This window comes from Desmodus rotundus, chromosome 3 (assembly GCF_022682495.2).
Source record: "Desmodus rotundus isolate HL8 chromosome 3, HLdesRot8A.1, whole genome shotgun sequence".
Taxonomy (NCBI): domain Eukaryota; kingdom Metazoa; phylum Chordata; class Mammalia; order Chiroptera; family Phyllostomidae; genus Desmodus; species Desmodus rotundus.
In genome coordinates, this window is record NC_071389.1 from 174782859 (window position 1) to 174804842 (window position 21984).

Here is a 21984-nt window from a genome sequence, read left to right on the forward strand (position 1 = left end):
GATGTTTCTATGGTTTAAAGTATTTTGGAAATCTACTTCCTTTAGAGAGTGCCTTTATTGATAGCTTGTCAAAACATCTGGCTTAATTTGGGGTACCACTTATAAACTGTAGGCCTTCGAAATGTAGTTCAACTCTCGTTAACATCAGTTTAATTACTTGTAAGATAAGGCTGATAATTTCTCCCCACCTTACTGGTGTATAGGACTACCAAACGAAATGATTAAACTTAACAAATATTAATGCAGCGCTATGGATAATGGTTGTGAAATGTGTCTGTTTTGCTTTGCCTGACTCTCCATAATTCTTCCTCCTTTGCCATTTGCACTAACAGACCGACAACTCTCCCCCCAAGTCCCCTGCTTTGAAGACAGACTGATAAGCCCCAGGAAAGGGCCTCGGATAGGAAAGGAATGGTGGAAACAGATTGCAGCAGGGAGCTGGGGCACATATGGAAGCTGACTAGCTGATAGAACTTTAATTGTGCTGCCTCCCTGCTGTAAACGCCCTAAGTTGATGAGAGAGGTTTAATTGGCTGAACGCTGCACGTGTAAATTGCCAAAGCTGAACTGCAGCAAAGCAGGAACCCCACGGTACACACACAAGTGCTGTGCAATCTTTTGTAATTTCGCCTGTCACTAAGTGGAAAATCGAACACAAAGTTTCCGGTTCAGTAGCTTTGCAGTTACTTTCTTTCTAACCATATGGAATTTCTAGAGGCTTAAATCTTCAGAAAGTCCAAGTATGAGGGCATGGCCTAAAACCAACATGAATCATTTTTGAATTTTTCTCTCGCCAGTTTTGTTTCTAATATAATTTGTCATTGTGGGTTTTTTTTTCTAGGCCACGTAGTCATCCATATGAATGGTGGTCTCCCAAAAGATATATCTTAACCTCCAGAACCTGTGAATGTGGCCGTATTTGGAAAAAGGGTTTTTGCAGATGTAATCAAGTTAAGAATCATGAAACGAGCCCATTTTTTATTATCCAGGGGGGTCCTAAATCTAATGGCAAGTGTTCTTCTAAAAGGGAGGAGAGGGGAAGCCCATATAAAGGTGGAGGCACAGATGTGAGTTAGGCAGCTGCAAGCCAAGGAGGGCCTGGAGCCGCCAGAGCTGGGAAGTTCTCCCTGACGGCCTTCAGAAGGAGGACGACCCTGCTGACATTTTGATTTTGGAATCCTGGCCTTTAGAATTGTGACAAAATAAATGTCTGTTGTTTAAAGTCACCAAAATTGCGGTCATTTGTTATGGAAATCCTGGGAAATTAATACAGTCACCGAGGCCCAACACAAGCTGTCTTGTGTGGCTGTGTTTGAAGCATTCAAGTCTTGAAAAGCAAAGCAGAAATATATGCACTGCATTAGTCTGCTAGGGCTACCATGACAAAATACTGCAGGTGGCTTAAGCAACAGAACTTCATATCTCACATTCTGGAGGTTGGGAAGTCCAAGAACAAGGTGCTGGCAAGTTAGGTTTCATCCTGAGGTTTTTCTTGACTTGTAGATGGCCACCATCTGACTGTATGCTCACATGACCTCTTCTTCCTATGCTTGGGGCGGAGGGGGGGCGGGCTGCGGGGAAGGAGAGCTCCTGATGTGCAAGGGAATTGGGCAAAGTCCAGTCATGCTTCAAGTAAATACAAAGGGAGGGGAAAGGATTTAGAACGAGATATTTAGTGACGTTCTGTATTAGTTTTTCCATAACAAAGTAGCATAACCTGGGTGGCCTGTAACAATAGAAATTTATTGTCTCATAGTTCTTGAGGCTAGAAATCTAACATGAAGGAGTCAGCAGGGTCATGTGCCCTTTGCAACCTGCAGGGGAATCTTTCCTTGCCTCTTCCTAGCCTCTGCTGGTTTGTTGGCAACCTTTGGTATTCCTTCACTTGCAGCCGCTCCTCTCCAATCCCTGCTTTGTCATCACTTGGCAGTCTCCCCGTTTGTCTCTGTATTTCACGTGGCTGCGTTTTCATAAGGACACCCACCCGACTTTAGTACGACCTCATCTTAACTAATTACATCTGCACGTGAGCCTCTTTCTGAATAAGGTAGTATAAAGGAACAACGGGGTGCAGTAGTGATGGGGATCTTGGGCAGGTGAGGGACCATGGCTAAGAAGAAAGTCAACCTCAGGAGCATCTAGCAATAGCTACCAGAGCCCTGGGCTCTAGGATGGGATTTAGGGACAACACGCCAATCACTGGACAAATTACTGGTACCGGCATTTGGAAACAGAGACCAAACCTAGGACGTTAGAAATGAGAGGAAAGAAAACTCAGGTCTGAGACCAATGCTAGACCTCTAGTGTGAATACTGCTGGAGAGGGTTCAAGGCGACTTTTTTCAGCAGGACGGCAGGCAGGTCCCTAGTGAACGGGGCTGAACACAAGTAAAAATGGGGCAAATGGCAGCTACTCCCAGAAATCAGAGGTCATCTCTTGTGAACTGTGTAGATAATAATGTAGTTTTGTTTTTATCTTAGCAGACACATTTCTGAACAAACAGGGGAAGGCGTTCGTTCACACGCAGCTCGACCAAACAGAGCACCGCCAACAGGGCAGAACGAGCCGTGTGTAGTGTGTCTCGCGAGCTCTCAGATCGCAAGCTCTGAAGTCTGGCTCTCAAAACCTTTTCCAAACGAGACCTAAGAAGTGCAGAATTGAATTGAATCCCTGGGTCTCCACCCTCCTTAAGAAAAGATGTATATTTTTGTTAGAAGGATAATCAGTCTTTTTAGTGATTCAGAATCAGATGCAGGGTGAAAGAGAAATTTATTCAGTGAATGCAAATTAGCTACTTGTATAGCTTCAAGAACAACTTATAAATGCACTGGCAATATATGTAAATCCAGACATTAGTTTCAATTTGCATGATGCTATAAATGATGGAATTTCTCAATATGAGTGTGAGCTTTCAGTGTCAGGGTCAGAACGAATACAACTATCAAGCATTAATATAAACAGAGCAAATAGCCGTTCAGCTACTGGATTTAGCTGGACCAGCTGACCGAGCCATTTTAACACCCTCTTGGGTTTCCATTACAGAAGGAAACCTTTTTTTTTTTTTTTTTTCCCCTCTTAGGCCTCATTTATCAATTTCAGGAAAGTTTGAGGGCTGCCATGTGGAAGTTCTGACATGCACCCTGAAATCAGGTAGGGGAGCACAATGCATCTTTCAAAATTGATGAGGACCCCCTGACAATGAACCTGAGGGGTGGGTAGGGTTGGGAACTGGCAATATCTGGAAAGCTTTCAAATGAAAAAGGAAGTGAGTCAGATCAGTGGGTCACTGCTTGAACACATGTTAGTCCAAAACAAACAATCTGAGCTCGTGATTTAAATAAAGCAGACTTCTGGAGAGTGATTTGCATTTTCTCACCATAGTGAGGATACAATATATCAGGACTTGGCACCAAATAAGTTACATACATGACCAATAGTGTTCTAAGCACAAAGATATATGTTAAAAGCTTCATACTAAATAAAAACACTAACTGCTTCTTTAAATTATGGTGCGGTGGTTAATTTTATGTGTCAACTTGGCTAGGCTATAGTGCCAAGTTGCCTGTTCGGACATCAAGTCTAGATGCTGTGAGTACATAATTTGTTTAGACGTGATTAACATTTAAATCAGTAGACTCTGGGAAAGCAGATTACCTTCTGAATGTGGGTGGGCCTCATCCAGTCAATTGAAGGTCTCAAGAGGAAAGACTGAACCCCCTGAGGAGGAAGCAGTTCTGCTTCCAGGTTGCAGACTTGAGTGACAATGTCTCCTCTTCCCTGGGTCCCCAGTCTGTCCTGCAGATTTCAGACTTGCCACCTCCGGCAGTCATGTGAGCCAATTCCTTAAAACAAATCTCTCCATCTTGCTTTCTCTAAATCCTATTATATCACCTATGTGTCTGTCTGTCTGTCTATCTATCTATCTATCATCTATCATCTACCTACCTACCTACCTATCTCTTATTGATTCCCTGTCTCTGGAGAATCCTGATGAACACGCATGAGTTACAAAGCTTAGAAGTATCCTTGTCCTTCATTTAGTGCAGTGTTCTCAGCGGAGCATATTGCTGTGGGGCAATTCTTTGTTCTGTGGGACTGTCCCACTTACTGAAGAACATTTAACATCCCTGTCCTTTTCTCCACTAAATACCACTAGCAGCTTACTCCCAACCCATCACCACAACCAAAAACCACTCCCATGCATCCCTGAACCCACCTAGGGAACTGCCCGGTACTGACCCCACTGAGAACCACTGACTCAGTGCAACCTGCCATTTTGTAGATGGAGAAACCGAGGCGATGAAAAATTTGATTTTTTTCAATATTTATTAGTGGTGATATGGTAGTGAGGACCCAGGTGTTTGAATTTCCAGCTTAGTACACTCCTACCTCCTGTATAAATCCTATGTAATAAGCCTAGATGTGCTTATTTTAACATTAAATGTATAAAATCCCTCAGCATATTATAAATTGAGCAATTAGCACATATAATTTACGATTCAACTTTTTCACATTTTTGAAGCATCTGCATCAAGGCTCTAATCCTGTGTTGTTTGGTTATCCGGTGCCTTCACTTTGAAAATAATGCTGTCCTTTGATTTAGCCTCATGCTCCCAGTAAGAGCTGTGGTTCTGCCCTCCTCACCTCCCCCCAACCCCAGCAGCTGTGGTTGGTTTTAGGGGACGTTATGGCCCAGGACAGCCAATTGGAACCCTCCCCTGTTATTTTTCAAACTATGAACAGGAAAGACAGTCAGTAGTTCCCTTCAGAAACCATGGAAACTATAGGCTCTGACACAGGGCTTGTTGGTGGTCATGGTTTCCACTGAGCCAGAGTCTGGTTTACAGTGAAGTGAAGCTCAGACAGAGAGAGAAGCAGAACTGAGGAATAAAAACAGAAGGCCTCTTCAGGGGTGTGGCCCGCCTCCCTGTCCTCATGATGGGCTGCCTCCCCGCCCTCCTCCTGGTTTCGCTGCTCATCCTTCCCTTTGATGGTATGACAGAGCAGCATCCTTGGCACAGACCTCCTTCCTCCGTGGTCTAAACCAGTTTGAATTGTGTTTCTGTCACTGACAACTCAAATAATCTTTTCTTTTTACCAAAAAATGACTGAATTATTTTATAATGATGCAGTTCAGACACACAGTAATAGTTACACCTCTCAGCAAAGGCAGTGATTTAGCCATGTCACCAAAATCATATATTCTTACAGAAATTAAGAGGCTGTGGCTTCAATGAGGTTGAAAGTGTACCTATATCATAACTTTCATCACCATTATCAGAATTATCTGGATATTCATTTTTTCTGAGCTTTAGCTTATGTTTACTTACAAAAATCTCCTCTTTCATTGACATACTTTTGTGAAACACCATCCTCACCATAGATCTCCAATTCAAATCCAATTTCTGCTCCTTGACACACAGCATTTGGTGCAGCATCTACCATTTCTCGGGCACCTGTGTGCCGTGGACACCCGAGGCTCTGTGTGGGATTGCTCAGGAAGCAGGCGGCTGTGAGGGGCTTTGCCTCTGATAAAATACACGGTTCTTTGCAACCTAACTTCCCCATTAGAATGTTCACACCAGGGCTCCTGCTACTTCTTGCAGACCAAAGCTGTCCTTGGCTGATGGGTGGAATGAAGGAGTAAATATGAATAATGAGGAGAAAGCTACCTTCTACAACCTGGTATTTCACAGGAAAGAGCAACTTTGTTGCTTAAAAAAATCTGCAGTATTTGGAAAAGACTCTTTACCTTCCCCTTTCTCTGGTTCCCCTGAATCATGGTCCACCCTGTAGTGACTTGAAGGACATGAGCCGTCCAGACCGTGTTCGGTGCTGTGCAATATGTGGGAAGAAACCTTAGGACCAGTTATGGTCCCCGCACAGCTGAGACCCAGGCTTCCACATGCCCATCCACTCTGACACACAGTCTTGGACCCAAACAAATACGTATGCTTCGGAAAAAGGTGTTTGACATTTTTTTTCTTCTACACAAACTACGTGTAACTCTCTTTCCCCAATTTCTTCAAAAAAAATCCCAAAGAAATATTAATTAGAATACCAGGACTCCTATAAGGCTTAAGAGCCCCACTATAGGCTCTTATATGCCCCGAGGACAAATGGGTCCATTTCATCCACCATGTGCAACACCAAAGCGGCATGAGAAACACACCCGGAAAGTGAAATTCTGCTTCAGATCCCAATCGTGCTTTCCCCTGCAGTCTCAGTCACCTTGATTTTCAATGGCAGTTTCTCCCATAACCATGTTTGTTCCCCCCCAGTACCTGCATCTCTTTTCTTTTATTTGTGCCCCCCAAGCCCAGACCTATTTCCATAATTAGGAGTGGGCATCCTGTCTCTGAACCAGCAGATCAGACACCCCTGAGCCCAACCGCCACCCTGCTCATGATGCAGCCCTGTCCCACACACTGCCCAGGGAGCCGGGAGTGACACCAACACAAACTTGCCACTTCCCATGTCCTATCTCATCTGTCACAGAAGGCAGCATCTGCTTTATTCACTCACCTCAAACTGAAGAGAAAATTTATAGTCAGAGTCTTTGGCCATATCCCTGATGTAGGCGTCAAAGTCATCCAGCTGAACTGGGCTTTATCAAAGAAAGAAAATGTGGGTTGTAAAAACCTTACTGATAGGTTTTGATGAACACTGTGTTTCTCAAACATGAGCAATTTTCTTGGATAAAATAGAAGTTTGCTTCTCAAAGTTTAGCACTCATTTTTTTGTTCAAGTTACCAGACCTTAAAATATTGTAATTAAAAAGGGAACCACTATATTAAACTTCCTTTAGAGAGGAAAAACCTCTAGATCTTTAACTGGCTCTTATTGTAGCAGTAAAATATATACACATGTACTCACACATGTATGTGTGTTGTTTCTAGAAAACTCTGGTTTATGGGAAAGAACAAAGGACTAGACTCTAAAGACCTGTTTGAGTTACGGTTTTGCTTTATTTACTGTGTGACCTCATAGAATGTACCTAACTCTTCCGAGATTCAGCATTCTCATCTATAAAACACGACTATCATACGGTCTCACCAGGTTACACACAGTATATTAAAGAACTTTTAAGTGTAAACAAGCTTTACAAACAAGGAATTATGCAGCTAGTTACACTGTCTCCCCAGAACCGGGCAGGACTGTGGGTGGAGCACATTATATATGCAGATTGCTCCCAGCCCCCCGCCCCCCCCCAGAGAGCCCCGCTTGGAGGCTGGCACACCTGCACAGAGACGTGCAGGTTCAGAGACACAATCAACTAAGACATCTGAGCATATGTTTCTGCATCTGTAGAAAAAGTTCTTACCTCTTTTATTGTTTGTTCTTTTTAAAATAAGGATTATGTTTTATTTCCTGTAGTGTTCTGTAGCTGCTCACCTCTTCTAGAATCTACCAGCACCAACCTACGCCCTACACTTCTGCGGCATGCTGTACTCTGTCACCCAACCCAAGCCTTTCTACTCGCCCAGGACCACACAGCTGACCTTCCCTCCAGTTTTGTTCCACGTGGCTCAGCCCATGTCATCTACATGTGGCCTCATGTCCTCACAGCAAGCACACAGTACCCAGTAGTTACTCATTTAAAGTTGTGGAGCAGCTAACCTGATAGTTCTTTTAGTTTAAGATTTTAGTAGATGCTAAAGGGCATTATACCTTCCAGGTAATACATTTAAACTGTAACGCTTTTTCTTAATAATAATAACATTAATGACTCACACACACACACCACTATAGATCTAAAGTATCTGCGTATGTTACCCTGCTCTGTTGCTGGTTGAGGTCGACATGGCCAGCATTACCCCGAGCTCCAGAAGAGAGTCGAGGCTGAGAGAACCAGGCGAGTGGTCCGCGATCGTACGGCTGCCGTGCGGAAGCACCCTGGGTGCGAGCCGGGGAGAATGGTCCCCGGCTAAAAGCTTTTCCCTTTCAAACTTTCCCTCCTTCCCCAAAAGTGGCTAAACACGGGAGGATCGATAGAGACAGCAAGCCAGAGAAAATGTCTATGGGTTAGAAAAAACAAACGCAGAAAAAAGAGGGAAAAGAGAGACAGAGGAAGGACCTCAGGGAAACAGAAATATGAACACCGGCGAGAGGAAGAGGGTGGTGAGGAGGAGAAAACGAGTGCCCGGAGGGAAGGATTTGGAGGGAAAGGGGGAAAGACCAGGTAAAGGGGAGAAGTGGCAGAGCGAAGATGAGTGGACACGGGCTGGGGAGCCAAGGGCACATGGTGGTGGGGGGCATTTGGAGTGAAAGAGAAAAGGTAAGAAGGAAGGGAATAGAAAGGTGAGGGAGGGGAAAGAAAGCCCCTCAACACATGACTTTTAGAGGAGATAGGATTAGAGGCAGAATGAGAAGAGGGAATGAGGAAGCTAGTTTGATGCAATGTTTTGGTTTCTGGACAGTTTCCTGCACTCCTAAACTCTACCCAAACTTCTGTCCCCGTCTCACTTCCCCTTCTCCTTTCCGCCTGTGTCTTGGGAGAAACAAGCCCTAACTGAGTTTCCCCTCTTGGCCCCGAGACCCTGTCCTCTAACTGATCTAGTCTATGCCTCTCTACCCTACTTGACCCAACCAGTAATTTGGGCAACAGGGTATTTTTCTTCCTGTCAAATCATTCCTTCCAGGTGCCAGTACCTCCTCTCTCTTTAGGCTGGTCCAGTCTCCCCTACCTCACTTGATATATGCCAATGGAAGGCATACTGATTTGAAATAGATTTAGGAAAAAATAATTCTGTTACTTATATGTGCCACCATATTATGTCACTCGAGGCTAAACAGAAATGTTTTTGCATCGACTTTTCTTTTGTATTACGTAGTCCCTGACTTTCTCCCATTAGCGTGGATGCCATAAATCTGGCTGGAACCCCTGAGTGCCACCTATTAATTCCCTAACATTCCATCCTAGCCAAGTATCAGGGATGAACTCTATTTGTAGGTACTTTCCCCTCTTTATATGCCCAGTTTTGCTAAAGGCCTGGAGGTGATAATCTAATTAGGCTTTTGAAATCAACTGATGGTTAATTTTCACCCATCAGAATCTTAATTCTTACGACTTAACAGTTCAGTAGTTAAGGGAAACCGCAGGCTAGCAAGAGCAATTTTCTTTTTCTATTTATTATAAAGATTTCCCGAGGCAGCCTCTCTCAAAGCACTTATTATTACTTCAAACATAGTAAAAACTTCCCTGCAATAAGCACAGAACTTCAAAATACAACATGGCAAAAGTTTCCATACAATTTTGATATGGCCAAAATTAAATCTTTTATAGATTTAGAGTAACAGACTTCCTTCTGAAAGACTTTTATAATTCCTAACAACCCATTCTTTCTCAGATTTCATATGATGATGTATATTTTATCCCTCACATGGTTTCTGTGACACACTTTCTTAGCAGTTCCGGCCATCCATATATGTAAACACACCAACAGCTAATAGCTCAGCTATTTTAGTATGCATTTGCTTCTTTCTGTCACTTTTAAATAAAATTGTATAAGAGTTTATTTGAGCCAGAGTGAGGACTATGCCTGGGAGGAAGATCTCCAGTGCTCCTTGCCTCTCTTTCTTAATCATCTCTTCTATTTGAACAAGCAATCTTTTTAATTTGTAAAGTTATCATTATGAAGACCATTTTAAAATAAAATATTTTAAAATCCAGTAGAAAGAAAATCTTACTGTATTATATACTTCCAAACTGCTGAGAGACTGGCCCTTATGTGTGCTCTCCCTTAGCGGGGAGTGATGCTCAGGTGCCCTGCTGGAGGTGTCGGCTAACGCAGGGGCAGGACCGTGACGCAGGATGTAAATGCGCCAGGTCAATACATTGTGCACCTTAAACTTACACGATGTTAATTATCGATTATGTCTCAATCATAAAAACACTTACTTTGTCAGCTTTCTCTTCTTTAAGCCATTTTTACTCCTGAAAATTAAGAACAACAAGACAAATTTATCTGGATAAAAAAAAAATTGATTGATGTAATGATTGAACTTAAAACGTTTTAAATAATTACGTCAGGAACCTCAATATTATTTAGTTTTCATTAAACATATCTTAGGCTTGTTTAATTACTTTTCTTTAAATGAGAAAATAATGATAATTTCAGATTCATTTTTGAAAACTCTATTAGATTGTAGGAATATACCTACATTTTATACTTAATATTTGCCAAAAACAGAATTCTGGAAATATATAATTCCTTGCTACTGGTGATTAAGTTGCTCAAGTATTTTGTAAATATATGTAAGTATTAACTGCCTGAGTACTCCCATTTCTGAGGCAAGAAGTGTAGAATCAGGGAATAAAAGCAAGAAATCATGGGGGGAGGGTGGATGCTGGTCTCTTAATTAAAGACCGAAATAGCTTCTCTGGGCATTTTCACTGGGCGTGTGACTTTGTGCTATCAGTGTTGGCCTGTGTCTTATATAATTCTACATGGCATGTTCCTATTCAATTTTAAACCAGCGTTTACACTATTTGAAAGACTTAACCTATTACCTGCTTGTTCTTAATTCATGACTAGTTTGTAAGCTCAACTACGTGTGACACTGAGGTATGCGCCAGCTAATTATACTTCCGAGGGGGGTATTTAGGGTAACAGTTTTTAACCAACAAGTAAGATAACTAACAATGCTAAGATAGAATCTGCTGAAACACCTCATTAGTGTATTTTAATGTCTTATATAAATAATAAATGTTGCAAATGATTGTGAATGATACTTTTTTATATATAATTTTCAAAGGCCTTTACAAATTGGTGGAAGCACCCACACCTTCAAAAAGTAAACAGTCCAGGTGTGACCTGAGTGTTTCCATGAGCCAAAGCGTTTATTTGTAATAAGTCTGAGTGTTCGGATACCTGCTATCCCACAAAGCCTGCAGCGGAACAAAGCACCACTTCCTCTGTGCCTTCACAGTACGTGACTCATTAAGGTTTTCCCACGTAGACTGCCAACCTGTCAGTCTGTCTGACTGCTAGAATGCCCCTCCCCGCAGAGCTGAGCACAGTTCATGGAACACATAGTGGGTGGTTAATAAATGCTTATTTAATTGAATTGAAAGAAACATCTTTGCTATGTCACCCTGACCATTTTACTTAGTGATTCAACTAAGAATCTAATACTGGACTTGGGCTTCCTGAGGTCCCACTGGGGAAACGGGGCTTGTGGATGGAGAAAAAGTAAAGCAGGACAGAAAATGTAGGGAAATATCCAGAAGGCAAGGAGTGTTTCTGGTTTCAAGTGGTTTTTATTTCTTCCCAATTATGAGTGAAGACAATCCATTCAATAGGTCCTGCCCTATTGTTTCCCCTTCACCCCCTCTTTGTCTTCTACACTTGACATTTAAAGGGAATAAATATCCCAGTTTTTCCTTTGCCTTCTCTTACCCCCTGAAAGAGCCCCACTGGAACATGAGACAGAGCTGTGTCCTATAAGCATTTGGGAACCTAAAGAAATACCTCTTGAATAATTTTGTCCTCAGCTCTTGCAATGAGTGAACTTTAGGGACCCACAGTTACTTCATGTAGCAGGAGCCAATTACTGAGGTCCTTTATGAGAGCAGAATGTCAGCATAGATGACAGTTCTGGCAAAGTCAGAAGGCTGCCAACGTATTTTATGCGAATAAAATATGTATTTTTAGTGCATTTTCTAAAAAAGAAAGAAACCTTTCCTATCCAAATAGTCTTTTAAGGGAAACTGGGAAGAAACCAATGTATGTGGGAGGGTGACCCTGAGCAAATTCAGGGCTGAAGCATTAAGCTGCCGCTGTTCAACAGCTGTGCAGAAACCGGAGTCGTGGGGCAGGCACACTCCTTTTCCTCTCGCTCTCATTCACTGATCGAAGGAACTTTAAACTGATAACAAATTCCACCAGAGGTTGTGTATGACTTCCGGTCATAGTCTTATCATCCCTAAGTGTCTGTCTTCATGATTAGTCTACAACTTGCATTGTCATGCCCAGATTCTGTTGAATTCCTGCAGGTATCCTATGTCTGGGGACACGACTAGACTGAATTATGAGATACCACAGCAATACTGATATAATTTCCCCTACATTTTTAATTGCTGTGCTAATTCTAAGGCTAAAGCCCAGGGAATCTCACTTTTAAACATGTGATTTAAGGCTTTGCTAACAATTTCAGTGTCAGCATATTATGAAAAAAGCTAGTGTGTGTGTGTGCATGTTACAGCGAACATTTTGGGTGATGTTTAGGGTAAATTCTTGTCAATAAATAGATTTTCTGAATAACTGATAAATAGCAATCATCCATTATATGTTATACATGCATATAGGATCATCCACTTAAAATTTTTTTCCCTTTCATTTATATTCTATAAGGTTCAAAACCCTAATGATTTCGAGAAGCCAAGATGCATTCTTTGTAAGTTCTTCATGGTATGACAGTCTTAGAAAGCCACCCAGATTGGAATTCAGATTGGAATTCAGTGCAAAGAAGGCTATAAAGCAACGGCAGAGACATTGGGAGTTGTGAGAGTTAAAAACAAAACCAACCACACGCCCCCCAAATTCTAGTCACCCCTAATTTTGTGAGCACTACTTACTTTCTCATGAGCTAAACAGAAATCATCCCCAAATCTTAAAGAAAGGTCTTTAGAGCTATAGCATTCTCTGAAGAGAACACACAATAACCATGAGTAAAGCTGAGCACTTTAAAGCCGAAGTTGCTGCACGCTTACAATGTCAAGTGTTGACGATTTGGAATAGACACGAGAATATCTGAGAGTAGCATGAGGGTGGATGTGGTGGTAAGAGAAAGGAGAGTGAAGACACTGAATCCAGGTGGAGCCTTGAACAGGAAAAACAGTCTGAGATCATTAAAGCCAGAAATCCCGGCACAAAACAATCTAGAGACTCAGCCAACTGAGCACTGGGGTTCTGCCCTGGTTCCTCTGCAATCTGGGGAAGAGATTTGAGCAACACTGTGAGAAACAGAACGGATTTCCACGTGAACCACTAGAGATGCGGGGAGGATCTTAGAAAACCAAGAGGGGCCTATCTTTTTGTGAAGGTGACAGTTCAGGGAAGGACCTGGGCAGTGAGTCTGGGGGCCGGTGAGTCATTAGATGAAAAGTAGCAAACCGGGGTTTGGGCAGGGACCATGAACTTTACTTCTCTTACATTGGCATGGCACAAGCCTAGAGCTGAAAACATAGATTACAAGTTTTTTCCGGTCTGTTCTCACTGGTTGACACGTGTGTAGTTTACTGAAAGTGACAGAAAGCATGGGCTCTATGTTTTGCCTTCTCTTCTCGCCCGGAGATAGCCCTTTACAGTTTCAGGACAGTTCTTCTGAACTGTCCTGCAGGCTTTCGACCCCTAACTTGGGTCTCCTGTTATGTGATGAGTGCTGTAAATAGTGGGCCATGAAGGGGTTGCTGAAATTTGATCCTGTGTCCGTCAGAGAGACCTGTTAAAGACGACACGCAAATAAGCATAGGCTCGCCTGATAGAAGCTTAAAATGACTGGTGGAAAATGAGAAAACTCCGAGAATTAAGTAGGGGAATGAATATAATATTATATGCATTTTCCTTTCTTTTAGTTCAGTTGAAATCTGTGAAGAGTACCTTGCGTGTATTTATTCCAAGTATTCTAATGATAGGTGGAATACTCAAGGATGATTAGATATTGAGTTAAAAGTGCAAAGGACAAAATGGAATTTATGTGCACTTCTCACACCTGAGAACGATTGGATATTAAATACGTAAAAACACCGTGTTGACTCTGGTGAAGTCCTTGCTGAAAACTGGACTAAAAACAAGCAGGGTGATGGTGAACAGGTCCTTGTCACCTGGTACACCCTCTGACTTCATTACTTACACACGGTGTCTGCCACCTTTCAAAAGTTTGTCTCAAGTCTCTCTTGTTTTCTCTCTCTCTTTTTAAAGAAAACACAAATTTGGCATTAATCTGTATTTGAGGAAGTCCCTTTTTTATATTTCTTCCACTGAAACTTAAAGTCCTAAACTTTGCCACGTGTGTTTATTTTGTCCTCAGAGGAGCTGGAGAACATTTGATCAATTGTCCTTTTGGATAAATAGCTCTCCAGGTTGCTTTCCAGTTTTCCTTCTTCTGCCTCAAACATAGGCCATTTTTTCTCAGTCCATGAACTTTTTAAAATTTCTTTTTTTCTGAGTCCTTCTCAAATTGTCCACATTTCTAGATCCATCTGTTTGTACATAATTTACTACCCAAACACCATGGGCTAATACTTAAAAATGATATTTTTTGTCAGTTCTCTGGGAAAACACTACCTTTTTTATGGTTCAGGAAAAGAAATAGTACTTCTAGACTATTTGGTCTCAGAATTCAAGATGATTATGATGAATATTATTATTTTGTAAAACTGAAAAGGATATTCTTCAAAAGTTGATTATTAAAATAATTTAAAAGCCAAGAAAACCAGTATTTAAAGGAGGCCACTCTTTACACAGAAAAGAATAGAGTTCAGAGACACCTCGGTTTGGAAGCTGAATATTCTGTGTAGTGTGATGTTAAGATAGTTAATTTCTTAAGCCTCGATTTCCACATCTCTAGAATAGGGTGAAAATACCCTTGGCATGGTTGTGGGGATAACGATATAAGATAATTATTCAAGGGGCAACAATATAAAATAATTACTCGAGGAGCCTTGAATATGGTCAGTTTCTCCACATTCACTAAAGAGTTAGCATTCATATTAAAAAATTTTGGAGGCCCCAAATACAGGGTAAAATACTCTGGGTCTTTACCTCAATATATTCCTTTCTTCTTGGTAATTTGGAACTCTGAAATGGATGGAGATGGTAAGGAAAATGGAAAGCAAAATTTACAAAGATGAGAGCCGATGGATGGACTCAAGAAGAAATAAATGACTAGTAATAAATGGAAGGAAAGCATGCCAAGAATATTACAAGAGGAAAATTTAATTGGAAAACATGGTTAGCATCTTGGTACCTCTAAGTGCTTTAATCCATTTCAATGTATAATTAATAATTTTAGATGCTGCCATCACACAAAATAATTTTTCTGTTTTGCTTATGTCCTGAGAGCTAAGTTTCAAAGACTGTGTTAGGTAAATAGTAAAAACAAAAATCACTTACCAAGGATTAATATAAAATGCCAAAAGATAATCAGTCCACAGACATGAAGGTAGCAGGGTTAAGAAAGCAAATATACTCCTACGCCTGTGAGCATTAATAGATAACAGATGTAAAGATGAAGAAGTGGCAAGAGTTAGTAGTATAAATTGTGAACAGATAGCAGTACATTACTTACTGGAATCAAGTAAAATAAGCACCTTAATTATAATTCAATATTATTCCATTCCATGAAATTTAAATCTGAGGGCTGAAGTGTTATAATATTGTCAAAATCAGTTATATTCACACACAGCCTCTTATTGTAATCAGAAATACTTTTTCGACTTATTTTGTGCTAATTAGCCTGCCAGGAGGTGATTACATTTAACAATCAGGTAAATGAGGTACTTAAATGCCTCATCAGTTATCTTGAGCCTTATTCGTGGATATCACCCATGCAGTGCTCAGGCCTATTTGAAGGAGCCTGTATCACATCATTTGATAGGTAAGAGCAGCTTGTGGGAGGAAGTATAAATGGTGGCTTTACATACGGATCCTGGTGCAGACCCTGAGCTTTCAGACCACGTTCTTATAAAGCTGCACTTCTAGGGCACTACTGTGACTTTCTATATTGTTTTCATTTTAACTCATACATCACTTCTAAAAAATAATCCTTAACATGGAGGTGTGGCAAGACGCTCAGGTATCATTCATTCAAGCACAGTAGCCTCGTCTGTAGTCCCAACCAACACTCAGCTGAGCGGGAGCCCACGATTTCGTTTCGCTTTAGTTCTAATTCAGACTGTTGGTTTAAAATGCATGGTTCGAAACCAATTTCAGACATTCAAATCACTTGTATAATAGAATATTCATTAATGCAGATTTTAAAGTATCCTACGGCTGCCTCTACAGTTATTCTGAGAATTGGGGGGAAATGCTGTCACCTTGTCACTTTAGCTATCACGAATCTCCACTGAGATATCTATTCTCAGTCAGCCAGAAAATGCGGGTACTGGCAAATCCATATGCCAAGTGTTGCATGAGAATTTTCTTGATTTTATGGGAAGGTCCTGAAGTGAGTTCTCTTTCACCTCAGTTATCCCTAGTGGGTGTCCCATATTCTGTAGGTTGTGACGGGGTGTGGAGGCAATACATAGGTCTCCTGAGTCACAAGTATAAATGAGTCACTTCCTTCATGGACTGCTCATCACTGCTCTGTGACTGAGCCTTCTTTAATGGTAGGCCAGGTGACAAACAAATATCGATGAATTAGTCTCTTACTCTTGAAAACAGTGCTAATATATTTGAGCAGACCTAGAAATGTTTCCTAACTTTTCACCGCCAAGGGTTTATGGGTCCATCTCTCTTCACAGTTGGATTAGTGGTATCCGAATAGCAAAATTCCATTCAGGCTAAAATTTAAAAACAGCACAAAAGAATCCTATCTCAAGTCGACTTTCAACAAGAGTGGGCATCACGTAGACAGGTGCCAACTCAGGGAAGTAGAATTCATATTTTCAGTAAATTCATTTCCTCCCTCCTCACCAACTCTGTAGAGTAAAATGTCCCATCTCAGATACCTATTTCTTTAAGATTAATCCTCTTGGGTCATTAGTAAAAACAAAAAAAAGATTCCTTACTAAGGATTAATATGAAGTGTGTGTATTTACATGTGCTTTGCCCGGTTGCTTGCACCAAAGTCAAAGTAGATCCTGTGCCGACTTCATATGAGATGGTCACTTAATCAGCAGTCTCGTAGGCTGTTGACTGCAGTGCACTGTCAATTCTCATGTGTGACTGTTAAACACAATGTCAGCCAATTTAATCTCCTGACAATGCTTTCTGATTCTCAGATTACCTCTTCCCTCCACGTCCCTAATATCCAAGAATAAAGAAAAAACGATGCCATGTTTTCTCATGGGACTTTCCCAGCTTTGCTATTTATTTACCTGTACGTGTAAGAGCTGAGGGCCCTGGGCTGTGTAATTCTACCTGATTTATGAACAGAAGGGGTGGCTCATGTCCCCAGGCACTGAAAGGTGAGTTTTAAGGAGAGAGGCTGTTCTGTCTCATGCTGCGTCCATGGGGTATCTTGTCCTGCCTTCAGCTGCCCCGTGTTCAGGGTGGCTCCTGCATTTAAGCCCTTCTTGTGCATGGTTATGGGCTACTTGCAGAACTGATGATTTAGTTCTTTGTTTAATACAGTAAGTACACGGCAAACTTGACATTTTTGCTATTTCATAATTGCATTAAACTAGTATATACCAATATACTCTGTGAAGATCTAACTTTTGAAATTCCCTGTCGAAGACATTTTGAAAGGATAACCAGACAGAACCATTTATCCCCTGAAGACTAACATAAAGTGTGCAGGACACAGAGCACACCTAGGTTGTCTAGAGGCTTGTTCCGAAAGGACACTCACCAGTTGTATGGGAGCTTTCCATCCCTCTCCAAGGACGCAAAATTGACAAAAGTTCCTGCGCCACACTCCCTGTGTGAAAGGAATTGCAAAATCAAGGTTACTGCTTGATGGAGAAGCATTCTTTCACCTTGACATATGAGGCTTTACCCACTTATCATCATGGTATTATTTTTTTTAAAGCTAAAATAAGTTCTGTGGGTTTCTCTATTGCATAAGATGCAAAATAGAAAGATACAGCAAAACAAAACAGTTTTTCACAAGGCTGCACATCTCTATAGCAAATAGTTGGAGGCCAAAAGGTTTCAGGTCACAATGCTTTCCAAAGGGCACTCAGGATCTTCAATAAATCTTTAAGTGTTTGGGACTTAACATGTTTTACAAAGTAAGTTATAGCAACTCTCTTAAATAAAACTAAGGGGTTTTTTTTAGAGAGTATTCTTGATGGGGTTTTATTTTTTATAGCGTACTGATTTCCTGTCTATAATGGTGATGGATCAAGCTGTATTGTTTTCTTCTGCTAAAACTTTCCCTCCAGTTGGGATGCTCACAGCATTCATCACTTGAGATGAGGTGGGAGAGGCTGTGCAGAGCCTCTCAGCCAGAAAATTGCTTATTAATCTGTCAGCAGAAAATATGGTTAATATTTTTTCTAGAATTGGAGTAAAAAGGTAAACATATTCTCATGCCTTCGCCATCTTTTGCTTAATATCATGCATAAATAACATAGTTCACTGGGGCTCCCGCACCTCATTTTCCCTCTCCATGAAACTGATGGACTTATTCAGAGTTGAAGCAGAGATGTTGACATTGGCAAAGTGTTATCTTCCTATTCTTATTAGATGGTCTAAGAATAGTTTTCCTTTTTTTTGAAAAATACACAAATATATTATTATATCATATTGTATCTTAAATTATACATCCGCAATTGGTTTTCCTATGTCAACTTCCCATAATAGACAGGAATTCATTTACATTTAAATTAGAAGGATAATTTTTACCTTCCAGTTCAAGGGTTCTTAAATTGGGGGCCAAGGATAGAATTTAGAGCTTTATACACATGTGAGGAAAAAGTGCATCTTTACTTTCCTAACCTCTCACTGAAATGGAGCACTTCCTTTAATTATGAAAGTAGGTAACAAGCCACAATGCCGTCAGTACTTGTGATCCGCTAACAACAGCTACTGCAGACTTTTGTCTGTAAAGACTGGCTGCGGGTATTGTTCACAGCTATCACTCTGGTGAACTGGGAGAATTAGTAGACACCTACTAAACATTGTGATCTAATGTATTAATAAAAAAGCATACATCACATTTGTTCTTTTAAATATTTTGATGACCATACTTTAACATAAATTGAAAATTTGAACAATGTTGAAGAAATTGAACATTTCTTTCAATCCTGTATATTTTGTTTTATGCACTTAAAAGGAAAGCACTGTCCTTGGAAGAGGGCCACAGGCTTCATCAGACTGCCGGGGATCGTGGCACCAGGTGTCACAAATCTGTGCCCTGATAACCAGCTGGCTGAAGCAGAACCACTCCTCTGAAATATTTCGCTGTATGCAGCATTGTGGATGCACCTGCAATATCACCCTCGTAAACACCACTTCTTCCATTGCTACATCACCGCCCCCGCCCACTGTTACTCTTACGGGCTAACACTGATTGCACACCCCCTATGAGTTGAGTATTATGTCATGGCATTACTGCATTATTGCTCCTCACTGTCCGCTAACGTAGGCATCATTATCTCCTTTTGATATACGTTCTTTCCCTGGCCTCCAGGCTACCTCACTCTTCGTTCTCCTTCCATTCCACTGGAGGTCTCTTGTCAGTCTCTTGCTTCTATCTTTTTTCCTCCATGCAAATCTTAAGAGTAGATTAATCTAGGGCCGTCTTCTGTACTTTACACTTCCTGGATGTCATCCCGCCTACACCTTTAATATCATTTATATGCTAAGACCTCCCAAATTCATATCTTCAACCCAGACTTCTCTCCTGAACACCAGATTTTTATGTTCAACTGCCTCTGCACACCTTGGAGTCATCTCAAACATAACATTTCCAACACTAAAGTCTTTTTTACATGCGATTTCTGTTTTTCAAAAAATTTATTTATTTATTTATTTATTTATTTATTTATTTATTTCAGAGAGAGAGGAAGGGAGGGAGAAAGAGAGGGAGAGAAACATTGCTGTGAGAGAGAAATATCAGTCGGTTGTGTCTCATACCCCAACCCCCTGACCCCAAACCTGCAGCCCAGGCATGTGCCCTGACCTGGAATCAAATCAGTGACCTTTCGCTTTGCGGGACGACGCCCAACCAACTGCACCACATGTGTCAGATCCAAAACTGAAGTGTCGATGTTCCCCAACTCTGAAACCCTTCCATCTGCAATCCCATTTTAGTGTATGGCAATTCCATCTTTTCGGTCGCTAGGGCTGAAAACCTTGGAGTCATCCTTGACTTTCATTCATGTCCGTTCAACATGCAACTTGTTAGCAAATCCTGTCCTCTATTTTCAAAATATATCTGGAATCTGGTCGTTTTCCCTGCCCACCATTGCTGCGACTCTGGACTGAACCACTGCCATCTTTGTCTTGCCTGGGTGACTGTCGTGGCTCCCCCAGTTCGCATGACTGCCTTGGTCCTTGTCTCATCACAGCTTGTTTTACATAAAAGTCAGAAGGAAAATGTTGAAATGTAAGTCAGATATTTTAAATTTTCTTCGCAAACTCTGAACTGGCTGCCCATTTACTTAGAGTTAAAGCCAAAGTCCTTACCACGGCTTAGGAAACCCTGTATGATCGGACCCCATCTCCTGCCCCTCCTTCGTTCACTTCCTCCACGTTAGCCGCTCGAACTTCCAGCTCTCCTTTGAACCTGCTAGTCATGCTCCTGCCCCTTCGGGGCCTTTGCCCTGGCCGTGCCCTCCACTGGGTACACTTTTTCCCCAGAGACCATGTGGCCACCTCCCTCATGTTCAAGCCTTTTCCCAAATGTCACCTCTTCAGTGAGACCCCCCTACCTCCCAGAGCTCCTCTCCCCACATTCCCCACACAGGTACTGCCACTCTCTCTTACCTTGCTCTGTTATGTTTCTATTGTTGTCTGCCAACATACCGTATAATCTCCTAACCTTCATCTTTATTACTTACTGTCGATCTTTTCCATTAGCATACAAGCTGCATGGAGGCAGAAGTTTCAGTCTGTCTCGTATACTGTCATGTTCCGAGCACCCGGAGCAGTCTGACACGCAACACGTGTCCACTGGCACTTGTTAAAGGGGTGAGTGGAGTTTCAGGAGAATACACAGGACACACAGGCTATAAGTCGGGGTTCACCCCAAGGAGTAGGATTTCAGAACTTTGCATTCTGGCCTCAGTGCTGAATGCAGCACTGCCCTCCCGATCCTTCTAAGATTCGCTCTATTTTGATGAGGTCCCATTTGTTTATTCTTTCCTTTATGTCCCTTGCTTTAGGGGATGTGTCTGTGAGGATGTTGCTGCGTGGAATGTCTGAGATCTTCCTGCCAATGTTTTCCTCAAGGACTTTTATGGTGTTACGGCTTATAAAGCTTCTGCATGGCTAAAGAAAACAGCACCAAATTACAAAGAGTACCAACAGTATGGGAAAACATATTTGCCAACGATACCTCAGACAAGGGCCTGATCTCCAAAATATATAAAGAACTCACTCGACTCCACTCCAGGAAGACAAACAACCCAATTAAAAAATGGGCAAAGGACTTGAACAGACACTTCTCCAAGGAAGACATACAGAGGGCCCAGAGACATATGAAAAGATGCTCAGCATCACTAGCCATCAGAGAGATGCAAATTAAAACCACAATGAGGTATCATCTGACACCAGTCAGAATGGCCAACATAAACAAATCCACAAACAAATGTTGGAGAGGATGTGGAGAAAAGGGAACCCTTGTGCACTGTTGGTGGGAATGCAGACTGGTGAGGCCACTGTGGAAAACAATATGGAATTTCCTCAGAAAACTAAAAATGGAACTGCCCTTTGACCCAGTAATTCCGCTGCTGGGATTATACCCTAAGAACACTGAAACACCAATCCAAAAGAATCTGTGCACCCCAATGTTCATAGCAGCACAATTTACAATAGCCAAGTACTGGAAGCAACCGAAGTGCCCATCAGCAAACGAGTGGATCCAAAAACTATGGTATATTTACACAATGGAATTCTACGCAGCAGAGAGAAAGAAGGAGCTTATACCCTTTGCAACAGCATGGATGAAACTGGAGAGCATTATGCTAAGTGAAATAAGCCAGGAAGTGAGGGACAAGTACCATATGATCTCACCTTTAACTGGAACATAAGCAATAGAAGGAAAAAGCAAACAAAATACAACCAGAGACATTGAAGTTAAGAACAATCTAACAATAGCCAGGGCGGGGGTGGGGGGGTGGGGGCGGGGATAGTGGGAAGAGGG

General features: G+C 41.6%; 1 protein-coding gene across 2 annotated transcripts in view; it reads right to left on the reverse strand.

Moving 5' to 3' along the window:
* PTPRO (protein tyrosine phosphatase receptor type O) overlaps positions 1-21984 on the reverse strand; it is a 195011-nt gene that overhangs the window by 20152 nt on the left and 152875 nt on the right. The window contains exons 16-19 of one of the 2 annotated variants that reach the window (XM_024575591.4): positions 17524-17592; positions 15120-15203; positions 9902-9937; positions 6526-6607 (exon numbers count right to left, since the gene is read on the reverse strand). In XM_024575591.4, coding sequence (XP_024431359.2) covers positions 6526-6607; positions 9902-9937; positions 15120-15203; positions 17524-17592 — 271 coding nt within the window. The remainder of the gene's footprint in view (positions 1-6525; positions 6608-9901; positions 9938-15119; positions 15204-17523; positions 17593-21984) is intronic. The other variant, XM_053921772.2, reaches the window with a different exon arrangement.